Genomic DNA, 25,436 nt, shown 5'->3' with positions numbered 1-25,436 from the left:
ATAATGAGGCCTCTGTCGATCAGGGTCGACCATATTGGGTCCTAACTGTCTAGATACGCAAGTCAGGGCAGTACGATACAGAGAGCCAGCTGTTGTCCATGTAGCACGCTTCCCCCCTCGCAGTGCATCTGATGAATCCAAAGGAACACTAGAGACCGATAGTGTTTGGCACCAGCATTGTCGCAGGAGTTGCCAGTCAGCATTGAACTCAATGTAGGTCTGCCTTAGGGACTCCTGCTCTGGATTTTTCCCTCGGGGTTTACTCTCGAAGCCTCCCCCCATGAGTGGGTAGAGCAGCAAGGCAGTGGAGGCTTGAGATCAGAGTTTTCCTTCTAGATGAGCCGACGAGCCCCATCTGCCCAAAGGGTCTGGTTCTAAGGCACCAGCAACCTACCTTTGGCCCTTCTCCTGTCAGTAGAAACGGTTCCACCGGGCTTAGTAGCTAAGCCACATGTGAAGGCCGGGAGCTGGACTTAGTTGTCAGAGGCTATGTGAGACGCACGCCATTGCGAGCATTTAATATGTAGTGGGAGCTTGTGCCCATTACCATCCCTGGCTATAACAAACTTATTTCATGACACATTTCACCAAATAGCGTAATTGAATTATGCACATTGATGTGCCCCAGGAATGGTGCGGTTTCAAAGCCCAGAATTCCTTTTTCATCTGTCCATTTCCACGAGTACCCATTCCTTTCCGATATACCCTCTCCTTCATCCTGTTATTTCACCCTAAAGTCGCAAAAGAATAACATCGCCATCATTATTATGTGACGTGGGTGATCGTGGTGACCGTGATTGTTCTTGGCAAACCTTTCTACAGAAGTGGCTTGCCATTGCCACCTTCTGGGCAGTGTCTTTACAATACAGGTGACCCCAGCCATTATCAATACCCTTCAGAGATTGTCTGCCTGGTGTCAGCAGTCACATAACCAGGACTTGTGATCTGCACCGGCTGCTCATACGACCATCAACCACCCGCTCCCATGGCCTCCCGTGACCATGATCAGGGAGGCTAAGCAGGTGCTACACCTTGCCCAAGGGTGACCTGCAGGCTAGCGGAGGGAAGGAGCACCTTACTACTCCTTCGGGAGAGACGTACCATAAAATACAGCCGTTATTTATAAAACCAATATTTATACCATAACACAGAATACTTGCCCATCATCTCCCAGTGCCCCAAATGGCCACCATCCAGCCCTCAAGAGTGTAGTATTTGCGATTCCGATCCCTTGCTTCCATTATCTCTTCAGTGGCCTCTCGGATGCAGTTTGCCAAATCAGTTATATTGTCTGGTACATCAGCTAGGTAAGTACACGTTTCTTGCCCTTGCAGGCTACAAACGCCTCCCCTTTCAGATTGGATAGAATCCAGTGTTTTCCCTGGGTTCCACATGCCCTCTATGTTTTTCCGGTCACTGTACTGGGAGCATCGGAGTCATGGCGACCCTGCTAGGTGGACAGTAACACGGTCCACTGTCGCGGCCCGGCCTGCTGAGTTCCTCCAGCAGTTTTGCGTGCGCTGCCCGGATACGATTTGTGCCGGAGTGGGTGGAGCTTTGTGGGGATGTCACCGGGACTGGGGAGCTTGAGTTCCGAGGAGAGGCCGGATCAGCACACACATCGTTCCGCTTGGAAGGGTGCAGAGAAATTTTACACGGACATTGCCGGGAACCGAGGACCTGCGTCACAGGGATAGGTTTGACTGTGTAGGTTGGGACTTCATTCTCTGGTGCACAGGAGAATAATGAGAGATCTTACAGAGGTGTACAAAACTGAGGGGCGTAGAACATGAAATCGTGTCCATGTATCTGCCTCTACCACCACTCCTGACAGGGCATTCCACACACCCACCACCCTCTGTGTGTGTGTGTGTGTGTGTGTGTGTGTGTGTGTGTGTATGTATGTATATATATAACTGCCTACGACAACCCGCCCGCCCCCCGCCATCCTTTCTACCGACCTCCTCAGAAGAGGACATAGGGTAAATGCATGCAAACTTATTTCCCCTCAGGGTGGGTGAATCTAGATCTAGATGTCACAGGTTAAGGGTGAAAGGTGAAATGTTTAGTGGGGACGACTTCACCCAGGGTGTAGAACGAGCCACCAGTGAAAGTGGTGGAGGCAGGTTCGATTTCGACACAGAAGAGAATTTTGGCTGAGTTTCCAGACACTGGTGCAGAGGGCCATGGTCCATTGGGATAAGGTTGAACGTGAGTTCGGCAGGGTCTGGACGGTCCGAATGACCTGTTTTCTGTGCTGTAGTTCTCTACGGTTCTATAACTAGGAAGTAATAGCCTCACTCAGACAGCACAATGCCAGAAATAAACTTTATTTAGATCAGAGTCATAAATATAAGATTGTTGAGAATTGATGACTGAGACAGTGGCTTTCTCCAACTGGGAGTCACTAGCGACTGGATGTGTTAAACTGCAGGAAATACGCAGCGGTTGGCGGGTTTGTGTAAACCTCTTCATCCAAGTACTGTTGGCTGCAAATGAAAATCGATGTGAGTAACCTTATTGCCGAGAAAACACTCACCCTCACAGAGGGTGAAGACTGCACTACTTCATGGGTACTGAGAAGATCCTGCACTAAACTGTCCCATCACACACTCCCGGGGTCAGACACAGAGTGAAGCTCCCTCCTCACCGTCCCATCATACACTCGCGGGGTCAGACACAGAGTGAAGCTCCCTCCTCACCGTCCCATCACACACTCCCGGGGTCAGACACAGAGTGAATCTCCCTCCACACCATCCCATCACACACTCCCGGGGTCAGACACAGAGTGAATCTCCCTCCACACCATCCCATCACACACTCCCGGGGTCAGACACAGAGTGAATCTCCCTCCACACCATCCCATCACACACTCCCGGGGTCAGACACAGAGTGAAGCTCCCTCCACACCGTCTCATCACACACTCCCGGGGTCAGACACAGAGTGAAGCTCCCTCCACACCATCCCATCACACACTCCCGGGGTCAGACACAGGGTGAAGCTCCCTCCACACAGACATTATATAGATTTTTGACGGAGGACAGGGAGTTCTGGTTGAATATGCTGGGGTCGAACCTCGGGGGTTTCATTCCGATCAACTCCCCCACCCCCAGATTCTGCCCCTTCGCCTTGACATACAGGTACAGTGATACCTGCAGGGACACGCGTACCACGCGCGCACACACGGTGCCGGCGGTCGGGGTTACTCACTGGGCCAGCTGCTCACTGTTCAGCCGCCTGTTGTACGAGTCCATCTCCTGCCTCAGTCTCCGGGCGGCCGTCTCCTCCTCTTGCTGCCTGTACAACGCTGCCCGTGCATCTGCCAACCGCTGCCGGTCCCACTCCGCATCCACCTGCGCCTCCTTCATCTTCAGTTTCTGCCGGGGTGAAGGGGGAGTGAGACGGGCTGAGAGTGGAACCCGAGGCGAGGGTGGGAGATCTCCCGGGAGGGTCCGAGACCACCTAACATCCCTTTTCCTTTCCCGTTGGAGTCTCAGCGTCCAAGACCACCCACTTACTCGGGGTCTCTCTGTCTGAGGCCATCCTGTCCTCACGTTCTCGAGGGCTCTGCCTCCAAGACCACCCTCTCTACTGAGGGTCTCTACATCTGAGAATACCAGCCCACCTGCTGTCCCTGCATCTGAAACCCACTTCTCAGGGCCTATGTGTCAGAGACCCCCCCCCCGAGGTCTCTGTCTCCAGGACCACCCCTCTTACTCAGCGTATCTGTCTCAAAGACCACCCTCCCTACCAGCTTACCCTGGGGTCTCCACATCTGAAACCTCTGCCTCTGAGGAAACCCCCCACTTGTTGGGATCTCTGCATCCCTGGCCAACCTCTCTTCTCCCCGCCCCCCCACTGAACCCTCTTACTTAGGATCTCAGAGACCACCCTTCCTGCCTCCGAGGTCACCCTGCAGCCAGTGTCCCTCATGCCTGAGACCCCAGCTCAGGCAGAGTGTCTGGATCCGCACCGCTCCCTCTCCCGCTGGCGCCTCTGGGGGTCTGAGACGGGCACTGCGGTTGGCACGACCGCTCGGGGCCGATGGAGTTCAGAGTTCAACTCCGGCGTCATCCGTGAGGGGTTTGTACGTCCTCCCCGTGACTGCGTGGGTTTCCTCCGGGTGCCCTGGTTTCCTCCCAGAGTCCAAAGACGCTCTGGTTGGTAGGTTAATTCATCATTGAAAATTGTCCCGTGATTAGGCTGGGGTTAACTTGGGGCTCGCAGGGCAGGAGGGGCCTGTTCCACGTTGTGTCTTTATATGAATAAATATCAATAGATCCTTCCACCCCGTCAGCCATCTCCAGGCATGAATAGCCTTCTCCTTTCCCTCAAGGGGGCGAATGGCTTCCCAATGTGGCTAGTATTGGACTCGTGTGGCTTCCCCGTTGCCAGAAACAGGTTTGGGCCGATTGGCCTCCCATTCCTACAATCAGGGTTCTTGTTGCTAGTATGGGGTCTTGACGGCCTGAGTGGCATTTTGGGGCTAGTAATGGGTACAAGGAGCTGAATGGCTTGCTAGTACAGGGCTTGAGGTGTATGGGGTGCCTGGGGAGGGGTAACAGCTCTGGCGAAGGGCTTGCCGTGTCCGTTCCAGGGCAGCTCACTCACTGTCAGCTCTCACCTGGGGCTCCCAGTTGCTGTCTGCACATGACAGCGGCTGCGCCCCGGTACACCCCCACGACAGGCGGGCGAAAACAGGTGAGGGTAGCCGGCGGCCTCATACCCCGGTGAGATAGAGATATGCCTGTCCTTGCTCTAGTGGACTGGGCAGAGGAGATCTGCAGTAAGATCCGACGGCCAGGAAGGCAGTTCGGCAACGCTCCATGGAGGGCGAAGGGCCTGAGAAGGCACAGGAGCCATCATGGTCATCCACTGCAACCAAGGAAGACCTCAGATTGTGACTCTCGTTCGAACCACTGGACCCCGACTTCAGAGGTCGAGAGAGTGGAACCGCCCCAGTGCGATGGCTTTTCCTCTTTTAAAAAAACTCTCTGGCACAGGTTTTCCGTCATCGTCGGACACAATGGACAACCACCATGGTGCTTGAGGGACCAGATGGCCTCCCATTTCTAGTATCAATTGACCTACTGTTGCTAAGATGGGGCTTGAGGGAGCAAATGGCCCCTGCTGTTGGTGTCAATTGAGAGGGGCCTGCGGGTGTGAAGGGGGAGTATGTCCTGTGGTGGCTAGTACCGGGTATGATGGGCTAAGTGGCCTCCTTACCTTCCCTTCCTCAACTTGAAGCCGCTGCTGCCTCCGTATCTCCTCCAGCTGTTGGGCGCTCATGCCCTTCCAGCGGTCGGTCACCACCCGGTGGGGTCCAAAGGCACTGCGTGCCACCTCTGGGTTCTCTGTCAGAATGTCCCCGTACACGTGGGCGCCCATGTCAGCCAGCTTCTCCTCATCCTCCTTCCGCCGCTCCACCTCCCTTGCCTCTGCCTGCTCGGCCGCCTGCCCCGACAGCCAAAAGTAGAGGGTTCAGGGCTGGGGAGAACTGGGGGTGGGGTATCCTCGCTACCACCTCCCCTCAACACCACCCACCCCAACCCCAAAACTGCTACCTCCACACACAGTTAACCCCATCATAATTGCCCTGGAAACACTCAGCAGGTCAGTCAGTATCTGTGGAGAGAGGGGGGAGAAAAAGCACAAATGCTGCCCCCCCACCCCTCTCCATGGATGCCGACTGGCCTGCTGAGTGTTTCCAAAGCTCTCTGATTTTGCCTCGGGTTTCCAGCGGCCGCACCCTCCTTCCTCCTCATCTCCACGTTTTCCTGCCCCGTATGTGTTCGGAAGGGTACGCGAGGGAGATTGGTCAAAGGTGAACAAAGTGGGACTGGCTTAGGCAGTCATCTTGGTTGGCATGGACTAGTTGGGCCGAAGGGCCTCTTTCTTTGCTGCTTGTCTCTGTCTCAAATGGGTGACCCCCCATTATTTTTAAACTGTGACCGCTCGTTGTAGAATCTCCTGCGAGAGGAGACGACCACCCTGCCTAGAGACTTTAGGATCTTAGTTATATCCCTGGATCTTCTCCCCCCAGCGGACAAATGCGTAGCCTGACTGACCGTTGTCCGCGATGCAGGCCGCCTGTTCCAGTCAAGGTGGAAGGGGCTGCGAGGAGGGAGTGTTGTGGGAGGGGAGGGGGGGAATGCTGCACTGAGGGAGGGGAGGTGGAGTGCCACACCGTAGGAGGGGTGGCGAGGGTGGAACACTCCATCGCGGGAAGGGGCAGTGAGGAGGGTACACTCCACCGTAGGAGGGAGCACAGATCCCCTTTGGGGAGACTGCCATTGGATCAGCTGGGTTTTCCTGAACAGCACCAATCTCCGCCCACATGCCCCCCGTTTCCATACCCCCCACCCCGCTCCAATTGTCCGAGCATGCCCCCTACCAGCGCCATGTTGTAATTGAGAACGGCCGTATTGAGGGCCCGCCGACAGTCCTCTTCCATCTTGGAGAGTTGTACCGCTCGCTGGTCCAGTTCCACCTGCTTCTTGTGGAGGAGCTGGTCTGTTGTGGGGAGAGGTCGAGGTGAGCCAGGCCTGGTGGTGGACAGGAGTATTGGCGGGGGGGGGGGCGCGGTTTGGAAGTACAGAAGCACAAAGTCCCACATCACCAGGTTCAGGACAGAGAAGCCATTCGGCCCATCGAGTGTGCTCTGCCATTCTATCACCGCTGATGGAATTTTCCTGCCTTCTCCCTGTCACCTTTGACATCCCGACAAATCAAGAACCCATCAACTTCCAGTTTAAATACACCCAATGACTTGGCCTCCACAGCCGACGGTGGCAATGAATTCCACAGATTCACCGCCCCTTGGCTAAAGAAATTCTTCCTCATCTCTGATCTGAGGGGATGTTCTTGTGCAGCATCTGTGGGAGGTGCTATCGTGAGTGTCGTGGTCTGGTACGGCAGTTCAAACCCACCGGAAAGCAAGAGGCTGCAGAGACTGTGCCCGATACGCCAGGGGCAGGTCCCTCCCCGCCATCGGTTGTACCTACAGGAGGCGCAACCTCAAAAAGGCAACGTCCGTCATCAATGATTCCCACCATCCGGGCCGTGCCGTCTTCTCGCAGCTCCCATCGGGGCAGGGGGTGCAGAAGCCCTAAAGACCCACACCACCAGGTTCAGGAACAGCTGCTTCCCTTCAACCAGTGGGTCGGTGAACCAACAAGAGCAGCCCTAATCACGACCTCAGTCCAGCAACTCCGACCACTTGGCACAACCATTGAACAAGCTTTGTTCTTCTGGGTACAATCTGTTTATGTGAATGCTATGTCTCTTGATGCTACAATGTGTGGCTTGTTAGTTAGCTACAGTGCCTATAAAGAATATTCACCCCACCCCTGCCGGAAGTTATCATGTTTTATTGTTTTACAACATTGAATCACAGTGGATTTAACTTAGCTTTTTTGACACCAATCAACAGAAAAGAATCTTTCGTGTCAAAGTGAAAATAAACTTCTGAAAATTGTTCTAAATGTATTACAATTATTAATCACAAATTAATTGATAATGTAATTACTCGCCCCCTACAAGTCAGTATTTAGTAGATGCGCCTTTGGCAGCAATTACAGCCTTGGGTCTGTGTGGATAGGTCAGCTTTGCACATCTGGGCACTGCAATTTTTCCCCTTTCTTCTTTACAAAACTGCTCAAGCTCTGTCAGATTGCATGGGGATTGTGAGTGAACAGCCCTTTTCAAGTCCAGCCACACATTCTCAATTGGATTGAGGTCTGGACTCTGGCTTGGCCATTCCAGGGCATAAACTTTGCTGTTTTTAAGCCATTCCTGTGTAGCTTTGGCTTTATGCTTGGGATTGTTGTTTTGTTGGAAAATAAATATTCTCCCAAGTTGCAGTTCTCTTGCAGACTGCATTAGGTTTTCCTCCAGGATTTCCCTGTATTTTGCTGCATTCATTTTACCCTCTACCTTCACAAGCCTTACAGGGCCTGCTGCAGTGAAGAATCCCCACAGCGTGATGCAGCCACCACCATGCTTCACGGTAGGGATGGTGTGTTTTTGATGATGTGCAGTGTTTGGCTTGGCAGTCTGATGGCCAAAAAGCTCAATTTTGGTTTCATCAAACCATAGAACCTTCTTCCACCTGACTGCAGAGTCTCCTACTTGCCTTCTGGCAAACCCTAGCTGAGATTTCATGTGAGTTTTTTTTCTAACAGTGGCTTTCTCTTTGCCATTCTCCCATAAAGCTGTGACTGGTGAAGCACCCAGGCAATGATTGTATGCTCACTCTCTCCCATCTCAGCCACTGAAGCTTGGAGCTCCTCCAGAGTTGTCACAGGTCCCTTGGTGACCTCCCTCACTTGTCCCCTTCTTGCACGGACACTCAGTTTCTGAGGACGGCCTGCTCTGGGCAGATTTACAGTTGTGCCATATTCTCTCCATTTCTTGATGATTGACTTAACTGTACTCCAACTGATATTCAGTGACTTGGAAATATTCTTGTATCCATCTCATGACTTGTGCTTTCCAATAATCTTTTCACGGAGTTGCTTGGAGTGTTCTTTTGCTTTCATGGTGTAGTTTTTGCCAGGATACTGACTCACCAGCAGTTGGACCTTCCAGATACAGGTGTATTTTTACTGTAATCAATTGAAACACCTTGACTGCACAAGATCTCTAGTTAACTAATTATGTGACTTCTAAAATCAACTGGCTGTAACAGGGATGATTTGGTGTGTCTTATTAAAGGGGGGAGGGTGACTATGCAATCAATTATTTTGTGTTTTATATTTGCAAGTAATTTAGATCATTTTGTGGAGGTCTGTTTTCACTTTGACACGAAAGAATTTTTTCTATTAATCACTGTCAAAAAAGCAAAATCAGATTCACTGTGATTCAATGTTGTAAAACAATAAAACATGATAACTTCGAAGGGGGGTGGTGGAGAATAGTTTCTGTAGGTGCTGAACCTCCTGTAAAGTGGCCACTGAATATATGGCCCTGGTCTTCTGCTGCTGCAGCCCTTCCTCTTCAAAGATCGATGTGTTGTACATTCAGAGATGCTCTTCTGCACACAACAGTTGTAATGTGTGGTTATTTGAGTTCCTGTCTCTATTTTCCTCTGACCTCTCTCCTCAACAAGGCGTTTTCACCCACAAACCTGCCACTCGCTAGATATTTCTTTTTAAATGTCACACTATTCACTGTAAACTCTGGAGACTGTTGCACGTGAAAATCCCAGAAAATCAGCAGTTTCTGAGATACTCAAACCACCCCATCTGGCACCAACAATCATTCTGTGGTCGAAGTCACTTAGGTCACTTTACTTCCCCATTCTGAAGTTTGGTCTGAACAACCGAACCTCTTGACCATGTCTGCATGCTTTTATTCATTGAGTTGTTGCCACATGATTAGATTATGGTGTACGGGTGTACCCAATAAAGGTGACACTGCCTATATGCAAGGAGGTCTGTTAATGCATACAAGGACATGTACATGACAACAAACTTGCCTCTGGTCTTGCAACAACAACCTCTCGCACTCAGCCTCAGCAAGACGAAGGAATTGATTGTGGACTTCAGGAAGGGGGAGTTGAGGGATCACACTCCAGTCCTCACCGAGAGGTGAACGGCTTCAACTTCCTGGGTGTCAACACCTCCAAGCAGGTATCCTGGGCCAAGCATATTGATGCAATCACAAGGAAGGAACACCAGCACCTATGCCTCATTAGGAGATTTGGTATGCCACCAAAGACTCTAGCAGATCTCTACAGATGTATGGTGGAGGTTCACGGAAACGATTCTGGGATTGAAAGGCTTATTGTACGTGAGCATTTGATGGCTCTGGGCCCTTACTCATTGGAATTTAGAAGAATGAGGTGGGATCTCGTTGAAACCTATTGAATGCTGAATGCCCTCAATAGAGTGGATGTGGATGTGGTGAGGTGGGGGAGTGTAAGCTCGGAGGCCACAGCCTCAGAGTAGAGGGACGTCCCTTTAGAACTGAGATGAGTAACTTCTTCATCCAGAGGGTGGTGAATCTGTGGAATTCACTGCCACAGACGGCTGTAGAGGCCAAGTCATTGGGTATATTTAAAGAGATTGATAGGTTCTTGATTAGCCAGGGCGTCAAAGGTTATGGGGAGAAGGCAGGAGAATGCAGTTGAGAGGGATAATAAATCAGACATGATGCAGAGTAGACTTGATGGGCAATTCTGCTCCTATGTTTAATGGTCTTATTGACTCTGCCAGATCCATCGCGGGCACCAGCCTCCCCACCATCAAGGACACCTTCAAAACGGTGCCCCGAAAAGGTGACATCCATCTTGCAGGCCCACCATCACCCAGGACACACCCTCTTCAGGTTGCTACCATCAGGGAGGAGGTACAGAAGCCTGAAGACACACACTCAGTAATTCAGGAACAGCTTCTTCCCCTCTGCCATCCGATTTCTGAATGGACATTAAACCTATGAACTCTACCCCACAACTGGGTGTGTGAGAGGGGAGAGAGGGCATGGGGAGAGAACATAGGACATAGAGTGTGAGAAGGGTCTGGGTTGGTGGGGAGAGAGAATGTGGGGCAGAGGGAGAGGGTGGATGGGGAGAGAGCGCACCTGTGTACTTCTGGTCCCTCTTCGCCCGTTCCTTCTCTTGCCTCTGTGCCATCAGCCACTTCTCAGCCTGCTGCTGCTGGTACCTTTGCCGGCTCTTCTCGTTGTGGTCCTCGCCGGCAAATTTCTGCATTCCCGAGGGGCCGCAGCGGGGGTCATCTTGGCTGACCCTTGCCGGCCGGTCCTTCTTCAGCCCCTCAGGGTCATAGAGGTCGAAGTCGCGACGGTCCTCCGGCCGCTGGTAGTGGGCGCGGTAGGTGACCAGCTGCTCGTTCAGCTGGCGCACCCGGTCCTGCTCCTGCGCCGCCATTAGCTGAGCCGTCACATCGTGACGGAGCCGCTCAGCGTCTGCAGAGGGAGGAGATGGTCAGACCCAGGGTCAAGCTCCCTCCACACCATCCCATCACACACTCCCTCCACACCGTCCCATCACACACTCCCGGAGTCAGACACAGAGCGAAACTCCCTCCACACCGTCCCATCACCACTCCCGGGGTCAGACACAGAGTGAAACTCCCTCCACACCGTCCCATCACACACTCCCGGGGTCAGACACAGAGTGAAGCTCCCTCTACACCGTCCCATCACACACTCCCGGGGTCAGACACAGAGTGAAACTCCCTCCACACCGTCCCATCACACTCCCAGGGTCAGACACAGAGTGAAACTCCCTCCGCACTGTCCCATCACACACTCCCGAGGTCAGACACAGAGTGAATCTCCCTCAGCACCGTCCCATCACACACTCCCAGGGTCAGACACAGAGTGAAGCTCCCCCTACACCATCCCATCACACACTCCCGGGGTCAGACACAGAGTGAAGCTCCCTCCACACCGTCCCATCACACACTCCCGGGGTCAGACACAGAGTGAAGCTCCCTCCACACCGTCCCATCACACACTCTTGGGATTAGATACAGGGTGCAGTTCCTTCTACACTGTCGCATCACACACTCCCGGAGTTGTACACAGAATGGAGCTCTCTCTACACCGTCCCATCAAACCTGCTGGGGTCAGACACAGGGTGAAGTTCCCCCTACACCGTCCCATCAGACTTGCTGGGGTCAGACACAGGGTGAAGTTCCCCCTACACCGTCCCATCAGACTCTCCTAGGGTCAGACACAGGGTGAAGTTCCCCCTACACCGTCCCATCAGACTCTCCTGGGGTCAGACACAGGGTGAAGTTCCCCCTTCACCGTCCCGTCAGACTCTCCTGGGGTCAGACACAGGGTGAAGATCCCCCTACACCGTCCCATCAGACTCTCCTAGGGTCAGACACGGTGAAATTCCCCCTACACCGTCCCATCAGACTCTCCAGGGGTCAGACACAGGGTGAAGTTCCCCCTACACCGTCCCATCAGACCCTCTGGGGTCAGACACAGGGTGAAGTTCCCCCTACACCGTCCCATCAGACACTCCTGGGGTCAGACACAGGGTGAAGTTCCCCCTACACCGTCCCATCAGACTCTCCTGGGGTCAGACACAGAGTGAAGTTCCCCCTACACCGTCCCATCAGACTCTCCTGGGGTCAGACACAGGGTGAAGTTCCACCTACACCGTCCCATCAGACTCTCCTGGGGTCAGACACAGAGTGAAGTTCCCCCTACACCGTCCCATCAGACCCTCTGGGGTCAGACACAGGGTGAAGTTCCCCCTACACCGTCCCATCACACACTCCCGGGGTCAGACACAGAGTGAAGCTCCCTCCACACCGTCCCATCACACACTCTTGGGATTAGTTACAGGGTGCAGTTCCTTCTACACTGTCGCATCACACACTCCCGGAGTTGTACACAGAATGGAGCTCTCTCTACACCGTCCCATCAACCCTGCTGGGGTCAGACACAGGGTGAAGTTCCCCCTACACCGTCCCATCAGACTCTCCTGGGGTCAGACACAGGGTGAAGTTCCCCCTACACCCTCCCATCAGACTCGCTGGGGTCAGACACAGGGTGAAGTTCCCCCTACACCGTCCCATCAGACTCTCCTAGGGTCAGACACAGGGTGAAGTTCCCCCTACACCGTCCCATCAGACCCTCCTGGGGTCAGACACAGGGTGAAGTTCCCCCTTCACCGTCCCATCAGACTCTCCTGGGGTCAGACACAGGGTGAAGTTCCCCCTACACCGTCCCATCAGAATCTCCTAGGGTCAGACACGGTGAAATTCCCCCTACACCGTCCCATCAGACTCTCCTGGGGTCAGACACAGGGTGAAGTTCCCCCTACACCGTCCCATCAGACCCTCTGGGGTCAGACACAGGGTGAAGTTCCCCCTACACCGTCCCATCAGACTCTCCTGGGGTCAGACACAGTGAAGTTCCCCCTACACCGTCCCATCAGACTCTCCTGGGGTCAGACACAGGGTGAAGTTCCACCTACACCGTCCCATCAGACTCTCCTGGGGTCAGACACAGGGTGAAGTTCCCCCTTCACCGTCCCATCAGACTCTCCTAGGGTCAGACACAGGGTGAAGTTCCCCCTACGCCGTCCCGTCAGACTCTCCTGGGGTCAGACACAGGGTGAAGTTCCCCCTTCACCGTCCCATCAGACTCTCCTGGGGTCAGACACAGGGTGAAGTTCCCCCTTCACCGTCCCGTCAGACTCTCCTGGGGTCAGACACAGGGTGAAGTTCCCCCTACACCGTCCCATCAGACTCTCCTGGGGTCAGACACAGTGAAGTTCCCCCTACACTGTCCCATCAGACTCTCCTGGGGTCAGACACAGGGTGAAGTTCCACCTACACCGTCCCATCAGACTCTCCTGGGGTCAGACACAGGGTGAAGTTCCCCCTTCACCGTCCCATCAGACTCTCCTGGTATCAGACACAGGGTGAAGTTCCACCTACACCGTCCCATCAGACTCTCCTGGGGTCAGACACAGGGTGAAGTTCCACCTACACCGTCCCATCAGACTCTCCTGGGGTCAGACACAGGGTGAAGTTCCCCCGACACCGTCCCATCAGACTCTCCTGGGGTCAGACACAGGGTGAAGTTCCCCCGACACCGTCCCATCAGACTCTCCTAGGGTCAGACACAGCGTGAAGTTCCCCCGACACCGTCCCATCAGACTCTCCTGGGGTCAGACAAAGGGTGAAGTTCCCCCTTCACCGTCCCGTCAGACTCTCCTGGGGTCAGACACAGGGTGAAGATCCCCCTACACCGTCCCATCAGACTCTCCTAGGGTCAGACACGGTGAAATTCCCCCTACACCGTCCCATCAGACTCTCCTGGGGTCAGACACAGGGTGAAGTTCCCCCTACACCGTCCCATCAGACCCTCTGGGGTCAGACACAGGGTGAAGTTCCCCCTACACCGTCCCATCAGACACTCCTGGGGTCAGACACAGGGTGAAGTTCCCCCTACACCGTCCCATCAGACTCTCCTGGGGTCAGACACAGAGTGAAGTTCCCCCTACACCGTCCCATCAGACTCTCCTGGGGTCAGACACAGGGTGAAGTTCCACCTACACCGTCCCATCAGACTCTCCTGGGGTCAGACACAGGGTGAAGTTCCCCCTACACCGTCCCATCAGACCCTCTGGGGTCAGACACAGGGTGAAGTTCCCCCTACACCGTCCCATCACACACTCCCGGGGTCAGACACAGAGTGAAGCTCCCTCCACACCGTCCCATCACACACTCTTGGGATTAGATACAGGGTGCAGTTCCTTCTACACTGTCGCATCACACACTCCCGGAGTTGTACACAGAATGGAGCTCTCTCTACACCGTCCCATCAACCCTGCTGGGGTCAGACACAGGGTGAAGTTCCCCCTACACCGTCCCATCAGACTCTCCTGGGGTCAGACACAGGGTGAAGTTCCCCCTACACCATCCCATCAGACTCGCTGGGGTCAGACACAGGGTGAAGTTCCCCCTACACCGTCCCATCAGACTCTCCTAGGGTCAGACACAGGATGAAGTTCCCCCTTCACCGTCCCATCAGACTCTCCTGGGGTCAGACACAGGGTGAAGTTCCCCCTACACCGTCCCATCAGACTCTCCTAGGGTCAGACACGGTGAAATTCCCCATACACCGTCCCATCAGACTCTCCTGGGGTCAGACACAGGGTGAAGTTTCCCCTACACCGTCCCATCAGACCCTCTGGGGTCAGACACAGGGTGAAGTTCCCCCTACACCATCCCATCAGACTCTCCTGGGGTCAGACACAGTGAAGTTCCCCCTACACCGTCCCATCAGACTCTCCTGGGGTCAGACACAGGGTGAAGTTCCACCTACACCGTCCCATCAGACTCTCCTGGGGTCAGACACAGGGTGAAGTTCCCCCTTCACCATCCCATCAGACTCTCCTGGGGTCAGACACAGGGTGAAGTTCCCCCGACACCGTCCCATCAGACTCTCCTGGGGTCAGACACAGGGTGAAGTTCCCCCTACACCGTCCCATCAGACCCTCTGGGGTCAGACACAGGGTGAAGTTCCCCCTACACCGTCCCATCAGACACTCCTGGGGTCAGACACAGGGTGAAGTTCCCCCTACACCGTCCCATCAGACTCTCCTGGGGTCAGACACAGAGTGAAGTTCCACCTACACCGTCCCATCAGACTCTCCTGGGGTCAGACACAGGGTGAAGTTCCACCTACACCGTCCCATCAGACTCTCCTGGGGTCAGACACAGGGTGAAGTTCCCCCTACACCGTCCCATCAGACCCTCTGGGGTCAGACACAGGGTGAAGTTCCCCCTACACCGTCCCATCACACACTCCCGGGGTCAGACACAGAGTGAAGCTCCCTCCACACCGTCCCATCACACACTCTTGGGATTAGTTACAGGGTGCAGTTCCTTCTACACTGTCGCATCACACACTCCCGGAGTTGTACACAGAATGGAGCTCTCTCTACACCGTCCCATCAACCCTGCTGGGGTCAGACACAGGGTGAAGTTCCCCCTACACCGTCCCATCAGACTCTCCTGGGGTCAGACACAGGGTGAAGTTCCCCCTACACCATCCCATCAGACTCGCTGGGGTCAGACACAGGGTGAAGTTCCCCCTACACCGTCCCATCAGACTCTCCTAGGGTCAGACACAGGGTGAAGTTCCCCCTACACCGTCCCATCAGACTCTCCTGGGGTCAGACACAGGGTGAAGTTCCCCCTTCACCGTCCCATCAGACTCTCCTGGGGTCAGACACAGGGTGAAGTTCCCCCTACACCATCCCATCAGAATCTCCTAGGGTCAGACACGGTGAAATTCCCCCTACACCGTCCCATCAGACTCTCCTGGGGTCAGACACAGGGTGAAGTTCCCCCTACACCGTCCCATCAGACCCTCTGGGGTCAGACACAGGGTGAAGTTCCCCCTACACCGTCCCATCAGACACTCCTGGGGTCAGACACAGGGTGAAGTTCCGCCTACACCGTCCCATCAGACTCTCCTGGGGTCAGACACAGTGAAGTTCCCCCTACACCGTCCCATCAGACTCTCCTGGGGTCAGACACAGGGTGAAGTTCCACCTACACCGTCCCATCAGACTCTCCTGGGGTCAGACACAGGGTGAAGTTCCCCCTTCACCGTCCCATCAGACTCTCCTAGGGTCAGACACAGGGTGAAGTTCCCCCTACACCGTCCCGTCAGACTCTCCTGGGGTCAGACACAGGGTGAAGTTCCCCCTTCACCGTCCCATCAGACTCTCCTGGGGTCAGACACAGGGTGAAGTTCCCCCTTCACCGTCCCGTCAGACTCTCCTGGGGTCAGACACAGGGTGAAGTTCCCCCTACACCGTCCCATCAGACTCTCCTGGGGTCAGACACAGTGAAGTTCCCCCTACACTGTCCCATCAGACTCTCCTGGGGTCAGACACAGGGTGAAGTTCCACCTACACCGTCCCATCAGACTCTCCTGGGGTCAGACACAGGGTGAAGTTCCCCCTTCACCGTCCCATCAGACTCTCCTGGTATCAGACACAGGGTGAAGTTCCACCTACACCGTCCCATCAGAGTCTCCTGGGGTCAGACACAGGGTGAAGTTCCACCTACACCGTCCCATCAGACTCTCCTGGGGTCAGACACAGGGTGAAGTTCCCCCGACACCGTCCCATCAGACTCTCCTGGGGTCAGACACAGGGTGAAGTTCCCCCGACACCGTCCCATCAGACTCTCCTAGGGTCAGACACAGCGTGAAGTTCCCCCGACACCGTCCCATCAGACTCTCCTGGGGTCAGACAAAGGGTGAAGTTCCCCCTTCACCGTCCCGTCAGACTCTCCTGGGGTCAGACACAGGGTGAAGATCCCCCTACACCGTCCCATCAGACTCTCCTAGGGTCAGACACGGTGAAATTCCCCCTACACCGTCCCATCAGACTCTCCTGGGGTCAGACACAGGGTGAAGTTCCCCCTACACCGTCCCATCAGACCCTCTGGGGTCAGACACAGGGTGAAGTTCCCCCTACACCGTCCCATCAGACACTCCTGGGGTCAGACACAGGGTGAAGTTCCCCCTACACCGTCCCATCAGACTCTCCTGGGGTCAGACACAGAGTGAAGTTCCCCCTACACCGTCCCATCAGACTCTCCTGGGGTCAGACACAGGGTGAAGTTCCACCTACACCGTCCCATCAGACTCTCCTGGGGTCAGACACAGGGTGAAGTTCCCCCTACACCGTCCCATCAGACCCTCTGGGGTCAGACACAGGGTGAAGTTCCCCCTACACCGTCCCATCACACACTCCCGGGGTCAGACACAGAGTGAAGCTCCCTCCACACCGTCCCATCACACACTCTTGGGATTAGATACAGGGTGCAGTTCCTTCTACACTGTCGCATCACACACTCCCGGAGTTGTACACAGAATGGAGCTCTCTCTACACCGTCCCATCAACCCTGCTGGGGTCAGACACAGGGTGAAGTTCCCCCTACACCGTCCCATCAGACTCTCCTGGGGTCAGACACAGGGTGAAGTTCCCCCTACACCATCCCATCAGACTCGCTGGGGTCAGACACAGGGTGAAGTTCCCCCTACACCGTCCCATCAGACTCTCCTAGGGTCAGACACAGGATGAAGTTCCCCCTTCACCGTCCCATCAGACTCTCCTGGGGTCAGACACAGGGTGAAGTTCCCCCTACACCGTCCCATCAGACTCTCCTAGGGTCAGACACGGTGAAATTCCCCATACACCGTCCCATCAGACTCTCCTGGCGTCAGACACAGGGTGAAGTTTCCCCTACACCGTCCCATCAGACCCTCTGGGGTCAGACACAGGGTGAAGTTCCCCCTACACCATCCCATCAGACTCTCCTGGGGTCAGACACAGTGAAGTTCCCCCTACACCATCCCATCAGACTCTCCTGGGGTCAGACACAGGGTGAAGTTCCACCTACACCGTCCCATCAGACTCTCCTGGGGTCAGACACAGGGTGAAGTTCCCCCTTCACCATCCCATCAGACTCTCCTGGGGTCAGACACAGGGTGAAGTTCCCCCGACACCGTCCCATCAGACTCTCCTGGGGTCAGACACAGGGTGAAGTTCCCCCTACACCGTCCCATCAGACCCTCTGGGGTCAGACACAGGGTGAAGTTCCCCCTACACCGTCCCATCAGACACTCCTGGGGTCAGACACAGGGTGAAGTTCCCCCTACACCGTCCCATCAGACTCTCCTGGGGTCAGACACAGAGTGAAGTTCCCCCTACACCGTCCCATCAGACTCTCCTGGGGTCAGACACAGGGTGAAGTTCCACCTACACCGTCCCATCAGACTCTCCTGGGGTCAGACACAGGGTGAAGTTCCCCCTACATCGTCCCATCAGACCCTCTGGGGTCAGACACAGGGTGAAGTTCCCCCTACACCGTCCCATCACACACTCCCGGGGTCAGACACAGAGTGAAGCTCCCTCCACACCGTCCCATCACACACTCTTGGGATTAGATACAGGGTGCAGTTCCTTCTACACTGTCGCATCACACACTCCCGGAGTTGTACACAGAATGGAGCTCTCTCTACACCGTCCCATCAACCCTGCTGGGGTCAGACACAGGGTGAAGTTCCCCCTACACCGTCCCATCAGACTCTCCTGGGGTCAGACACAGGGTGAAGTTCCCCCTACACCATCCCATCAGACTCGCTGGGGTCAGACACAGGGTGAAGTTCCCCCTACACCGTCCCATCAGACTCTCCTAGGGTCAGACACAGGATGAAGTTCCCCCTTCACCGTCCCATCAGACTCTCCTGGGGTCAGACACAGGGTGAAGTTCCCCCTACACCGTCCCATCAGACTCTCCTAGGGTCAGACATGGTGAAATTCCCCCTACACCGTCCCATCAGACTCTCCTGGGGTCAGACACAGGGTGAAGTTTCCCCTACACCGTCCCATCAGACCCTCTGGGGTCAGACACAGGGTGAAGTTCCCCTTACACCGTCCCATCAGACAATCCTGGGGTCAGACACAGGGTGAAGTTCCCCCTACACCGTCCCATCAGACTCTCCTGGGGTCAGACACAGTGAAGTTCCCCCTACACCGTCCCATCAGACTCTCCTGGGGTCAGACACAGGGTGAAGTTCCACCTACACCGTCCCATCAGACTCTCCTGGGGTCAGACACAGGGTGAAGTTCCCCCTTCACCATCCCATCAGACTCTCCTGGGGTCAGACACAGGGTGAAGTTCCCCCGACACCGTCCCATCAGACTCTCCTGGGGTCAGACACAGGGTGAAGTTCCCCCGACACCGTCCCATCAGACTCTCCTGGGGTCAGACACAGGGTGAAGTTCCCCCTACACTGTCCCATCAGACTCTCCAGGGGTCAGACACAGGGTGAAGTTCCCCCTACACTGTCTCATCAGACTCTCCTGGGGTCAGACACAGGGTGAAGTTCCCCCGACACCGTTCCATCAGACTCTCCTGGGGTCAGACACAGGGTGAAGTTCCCCCTACACCGTCCCATCAGACTCTCTGGGGTCAGACACAGGGTGAAGTTCCCCCTACACCGTCCCATCAGACTCTCTGGGGTCAGACACAGGGTGAAGTTCCCCCTACACCGTCCCATCAGACTCTCCAGGAGTCAGACACCGGGTGAAGTTCCCCCTACACCGTCTCATCAGACTCTCTTGGGGTCAGACACAGGGTGAAGTTCCTCCTACACCGTCCCATCAGACTCTCCTGGGGTCAGACATGGTGAAATTCCCCCTACACCGTCCCATCAGACTCTCCTGGGGTCAGACACAGGGTGAAGTTCCACCTACACCGTCCCATCAGACTCTCCTGGGGTCAGACACAGGGTGAAGTTCCCCCTTCACCGTCCCATCAGACTCTCCTAGGGTCAGACACAGGGTGAAGTTCCCCCTACACCGTCCCGTCAGACTCTCCTGGGGTCAGACACAGGGTGAAGTTCCCCCTTCACCGTCCCATCAGACTCTCCTGGGGTCAGACACAGGGTGAAGTTCCCCCTTCACCGTCCCGTCAGACTCTCCTGGGGTCAGACACAGGGTGAAGTTCCCCCTACACCGTCCCATCAGACTCTCCTGGGGTCAGACACAGTGAAGTTCCCCCTACACCGTCCCATCAGACTCTCCTGGGGTCAGACACAGGGTGAAGTTCCACCTACACCGTCCCATCAGACTCTCCTGGGGTCAGACACAGGGTGAAGTTCCCCCTTCACCGTCCCATCAGACTCTCCTGGGATCAGACACAGGGTGAAGTTCCACCTACACCGTCCCATCAGACTCTCCTGGGGTCAGACACAGGGTGAAGTTCCACCTACACCGTCCCATCAGACTCTCCTGGGGTCAGACACAGGGTGAAGTTCCCCCGACACCGTCCCATCAGACTCTCCTGGGGTCAGACACAGGGTGAAGTTCCCCCGACACCGTCCCATCAGACTCTCCTAGGGTCAGACACAGCGTGAAGTTCCCCCGACACCGTCCCATCAGACTCTCCTGGGGTCAGACAAAGGGTGAAGTTCCCCCTTCACCGTCCCGTCAGACTCTCCTGGGGTCAGACACAGGGTGAAGATCCCCCTACACCGTCCCATCAGACTCTCCTAGGGTCAGACACGGTGAAATTCCCCCTACACCGTCCCATTGACTCTCCTGGGCTCAGACACAGGGTGAAGTTCCCCCTACACCGTCCCATCAGACTCTCCTGGGGTCAGACACAGGGTGAAGTTCCCCCTACACCGTCCTATCAGACTCTCCTGGGGTCAGACACAGGGTGAAGTTCCCCCTACACCGTCCCATCAGACTCTCCTGGGGTCAGACACGGTGAAGTTCCCCCGACACCGTCCCATCAGACTCTCCTGGGGTCAGACACAGGGTGAAGTTCCCCCTACACCGTCCCATCAGACTCTCCTGGGGTCAGACACAGGGTGAAGTTCCCCCTACACCGTCCCATCAGACTCTCCTGGGGTCAGACACAGGGTGAAGTTCCACCTGCACCGTCCCATCAGACTCTCCTGGGGTCAGACACAGGGTGAAGTTCCCCCTACACTGTCCCATCACAGACTTGCATGGTTGCACACAGGATGGAGCTCTCCCTACATCATCCGAACACTCTGATGAAGGGAGACTAGATATCCTGCTTTAGGTTTCTTTGGAAGGGGAGGCTGAATTTGGAACATGTCTGAGGTAAACAAACATTATGTCTCATTAGTTAGTAAGAATGACAGAACAGTACCGCACAGTACTGCTGTGCTGACCCTTTAACCTTCTCTAAGATCAATCGAACACTTCTCTCCCATGTAACCCTCCATTTTTCTATCATCCATGTCCCTAATGTATCTGCCTCTACCACCACCCCAGGCAGGACGTTCCATACATTCACCACTCTGTGTGTAGAAAGCCCTGGAATTTCCTCCAATCACCTTGAAATTGGGGGCGAAGACAGCAGCCCAGGGATTGATGAACGCCCAAGCCATGACCACTTCAATCACCTTGAAGCTATGCCCCTTGTACTGGCTGTTTCTGTCCTGGGGAAGTGTGTCTGGCTGCCCACTCTGTCAATGCCTCTTATCATGTTTACAAGTCAACTTTTCACTGGATATTGAACTTTTTACTGTTGGACTCCGGCCACATTCCACTGAGATACAACACTGGGCGGCACGGGAGGTCGTTCCTGCCTGTGGCCATCGAACTTGCAGCTCCTCCCATGGAGGGTCAGACACCCTGAGCCAATAGACTGGTCCTGGACTTATTTTCCATCTGGCATAGTTTGTATTTTGTTGGTTGATTGTTTGTGGTTTTTGTATTGCTATATTTACGCTCTATTCTTGGTTGGTGCGGCTGTAACAAAACCCAATTTCCCTCAGGATCAATAAAGTATATCTATCTATCAACTCACATCCTCTGTCGCTCCAAAGACAAAAGCCCTAACTCACTCAACCTTTCCTCATAAGACATGCTCTCTAATTCAGGCAGCATCCTGGTGAATCTCCTCTGCACCCTCTCCTAACCTTCCACATCCTTCTTATAATGAGGCGACCAGAACGGAACACAGTTTTCCAAGTGTGGTCTGACCAGATTTTTATAGAGCTGCAACGTTACCTCATGGCTCCAGGACTCAATCTCCTGACTAATGAACTTCTTAACATGTCCTTGGCCTCTTTGAGGGATCTGTGGACGTGGACCCCAAGATCTTGATGTTCCACACCTCTGACCAGTGGTAAGTCAGTGGTGGAGAGGAGGTCACTAAATGCATCTGGCACATCCTCTCCATGAGCTACTGAAGCAGCAGCAGAGCACCCTTCGAACGGACTCAATCAGCCCTGCTGTCACAAGGATCGTTACAGAAAATCTTCCCTATCAAATGCAGTCAGCATCTCTGTTTTATAGTTTTGTACATTATTATTGCACTTTGGTAAATTATTATTGTGTGTATTATTCTGTACTTTATTATTAATTCAGTCTGCACACTGCTGAGTGTGTTTTTAAATGTTGCTGCTGTAACGAAATAATTTCCCACTTGTGATCAATTGTTGAGAAAGTCTGCAGATGCTGGAAATCTGCAGCAACAGACAGCCGCAAAATGCTGGCGGAACTCAGCAGGCCAGGCAGCATCTATGGAAATGAATGAACAGTCGGCATTACATCGGGGCTGAGAAGGGAAGGGGAAGGAGGTGGGTGCCGTCTTCTTTTCGCTGCCCATCTGCGAGCGCGCTCGGACTCTATGGCAACGAATCTGCTCATTGACACTCACCGAACGCCTCATTCCGCAGTTTCTCCCTCTCCTCCCGAGTCTTTTTCTCTTCCACCTGGTGGTCCAGGAACGGTCGATCCACCTGTGAAGAAAATACACACGCCACTAACAAACCGGGAAACGCGGCGGGAGCTCCAGTTCTGCGGGGAGGGAGCGCCACATTGTGGGACGGGCGGCAGGAAGGGAGCGCCACACTACGGGAGGGGCAGCGAGGAGGGAGGGGCAGTGAGGAGGGAGCGCCACACTGTGAGTGAGGGATAGAGAGAAGGGAGCGAGGTTCAACGTGACCGCGTGCGCTCGCCCAGCTTTCTGTTCAAAGACATTTAGAGTCAGTAAATTCTGGGCGTGGGATGTTGGCACCGGCACTCAGCTGATTTGGTCCAAATACACTTTAGTGTAAGTTTTAATTCCCATCTCTATTCCTGTTCCAGCACGTCGGTCCACGCCAATGATGAGGCCGCCCTTATATTTCCCAACATGAACATGGGAATTTTTTTTTTGTTTTTCTTCTCCTCACCTCCCCCTGGGTCCCCTCTTCCTTCCCTTTCCCCTATGGTCCACTCTCCTCTCCTAGCAGGTGCCTTCCTCTCCAGCCCTTTCTCTCTTTCCCACCCACCTGGCTTCACCTATCACCTTCCAGCTGTCCTCCATCCACCATTTTATTCTGGCATCTTCCCCCTTTCTTCCCGCTCCTGATGAAGGGTCTCAGCCCCAGATTCATTTCCATAGATGCTGCCTGGCCTGCTGAGTTCCTCCCGCACTTTGTGTGGGTTACCTCATATTCCGCCCGGGCAGCCTCCAACCTGATGGTATGAACATTGATGTCTCCTTCTGGTAATTAAAAAAAATACTTTACCATTCCCTCTTTTTTTATTCCTGACTCTTACCTGTTATTCTCACCTCCCCCAGGTCCCCTCCTCCTTCCCTTTACCCCACTCCCCTCTCCTATCAGATTCCTTCCTCTCCAGCCCTTGCCCTTTCCAAACCCCCTGCCTCCTTCCCCTCCCCCCCCCACCTTTTTATTCTGGCGCTGCCCCCTTCCTTTCCAGCCATGAAGAAAGGTCTCGGCCCGAAACGTCGACTGTTTTATTCCTTTCCACGGACTCTGCTCGAGCTCCTCCAGCATAGTGATTTGCTCTGTGACTCCGTTTAACGTGGGGAGGCTGATGCACGGGCAGTCACCACAGGGTGGTTGGCAGGTCGGGGTCAGTGTCCAGTGGCGTGAGTGCAGGACGACTGCTGCAGCCAACACCGCCGTAGTGATGACCTTCTGCCAGCTGCACATTGAGGTCTTGGTTGGATCGCTCTCGGTCTTGACCTTTACCCCTGTGGGTGACCCCACCAGGAGCTGACCTCCACTCTTGGGATCTCAGGAACTCTCAAGCCTCTTCACCGCTGCAATGCTTGGAGGAAAATCTTATACTTCAGCTCCACAACTGAGTGTCTCAAGAAGGTGGCATCCGTCATCAAGCACCTTCACCACCTGAGACGAGTCCTCTTCTCGTGACTACCATCAGGGAGGAGGTACAGGAGTCCGAAGATCCTCACTCAATGAACCAAGAACAGTCTCTTCCCCTCCCACCGCCGTCAGGTTTGTGACTAGTACAGCGTGGGATCCAAGACCCAGAGGGCACAGCCTCAGGATAGAACGATGGCTCTTTCGAACAGAGATGAGGAGGAATTTCTTTAGCCAGAGGGTGGCAAATCTGTGGAATTCATGGTCACAGACGGCTGTGGAGGCCAAACCATGTGGTATATTTAAGGTGGAGGTTGATTACTTCTTCATTAGTAAGTGTGTTAAAGGTTACAGGGAGGATGGGGGTAATAAATCAGCCATGATGGAATGGTGGAGCAGACTCAATGGGCCAAATGGCCGAATTCTTCTCCCGTGTCGGAAGGTCAGAATCTCGTTATTTTCTCTTTGGCGTTCTGTAACAAAAGCTGTCTTTCGCAAAGCCACGGATTTTAGGACGCTCAATAGATTCTCCAGATGCTGGGGGGCACGCGGAAAGGACTGGAGGAACTCAACATTTCCGCAGCATCTATGGAAAGGAAATAAACGGCCGATGTTTTGGGCCGAGAGCCTTCATCAGGACTGGAGAGTTAGGGGGAGAAGGCAGAACCGGAGGGGGGTGGGGGTGAGAGGGCTGGGATTGTGGAGGGAAAGGAGTACACAGGTAAATTTCATGACGTGCGTCAGAGATGATAAATCGGATTCTGAACCAGACGGCTGAAGGGCCTGGTTTTTGCGGCGGTCAGGGGAGAAACTCACCCCTATCGTCCTGTATCTGGCGTTGAATATGCGACTCTGGCGCTGCTGCTCGGTGTTCCGTCGCCTCTCGATGGCCGCAGTCTGCTTTGGGTCAACGGGGATGTCCAACTTGTACATCTTACTTCTTCAGGATATGAAATTCTTAATAATTGCGTTTAAATTTAACTTGCTGGTGGCGGATGGAGGCAGCTCTGCCCCCATGTGCGTCGGCTATTCGTGTGAACCCATTCACTTGTATCAAACCACCGGAACAAGGATTGCGCCCCAGTAAGTAACTAACAAGGGGACGCCGTGCGTCTCCACGGCAACCAGCTCACCACACCTCGACGAGTGGAGGGGTTTCTTTCGTAATCCAACATTTCTAAATTAAAAGTTAGGTTTGCACCAAAACTTCTTTAAGAACCACCTCATTTCAGTTTTTTTAATATCATCAGAATGTTAA

At 54.4% G+C, this 25,436-nt stretch overlaps 1 protein-coding gene across 1 annotated transcript; it reads right to left on the bottom strand.

The window, feature by feature from the left end:
* Positions 1-2,323: 2,323 nt before the first annotated feature.
* On the bottom strand, positions 2,324-25,222 carry ribc1 (RIB43A domain with coiled-coils 1). Its single transcript, XM_063035085.1, has 7 exons — positions 24,995-25,222; positions 22,723-22,804; positions 10,583-10,927; positions 6,396-6,514; positions 5,228-5,455; positions 3,212-3,378; positions 2,324-2,489 (listed from the first exon to the last, which is right to left on the bottom strand). Exons 1-7 carry the CDS (start codon positions 25,109-25,111, stop codon positions 2,408-2,410), a joined length of 1,140 nt encoding a protein of 379 aa, XP_062891155.1. The 5' UTR covers positions 25,112-25,222; the 3' UTR covers positions 2,324-2,407.
* Between the last annotated feature and the right edge of the window lie 214 nt (positions 25,223-25,436).

The sequence above is a fragment of the Mobula hypostoma genome, chromosome 28 (genome assembly GCF_963921235.1).
Source record: "Mobula hypostoma chromosome 28, sMobHyp1.1, whole genome shotgun sequence".
In the NCBI taxonomy this organism is placed as follows: domain Eukaryota; kingdom Metazoa; phylum Chordata; class Chondrichthyes; order Myliobatiformes; family Myliobatidae; genus Mobula; species Mobula hypostoma.
Note: the sequence above shows the minus strand (reverse complement) of the source record. Positions and strands in the feature narration are given on the sequence as shown.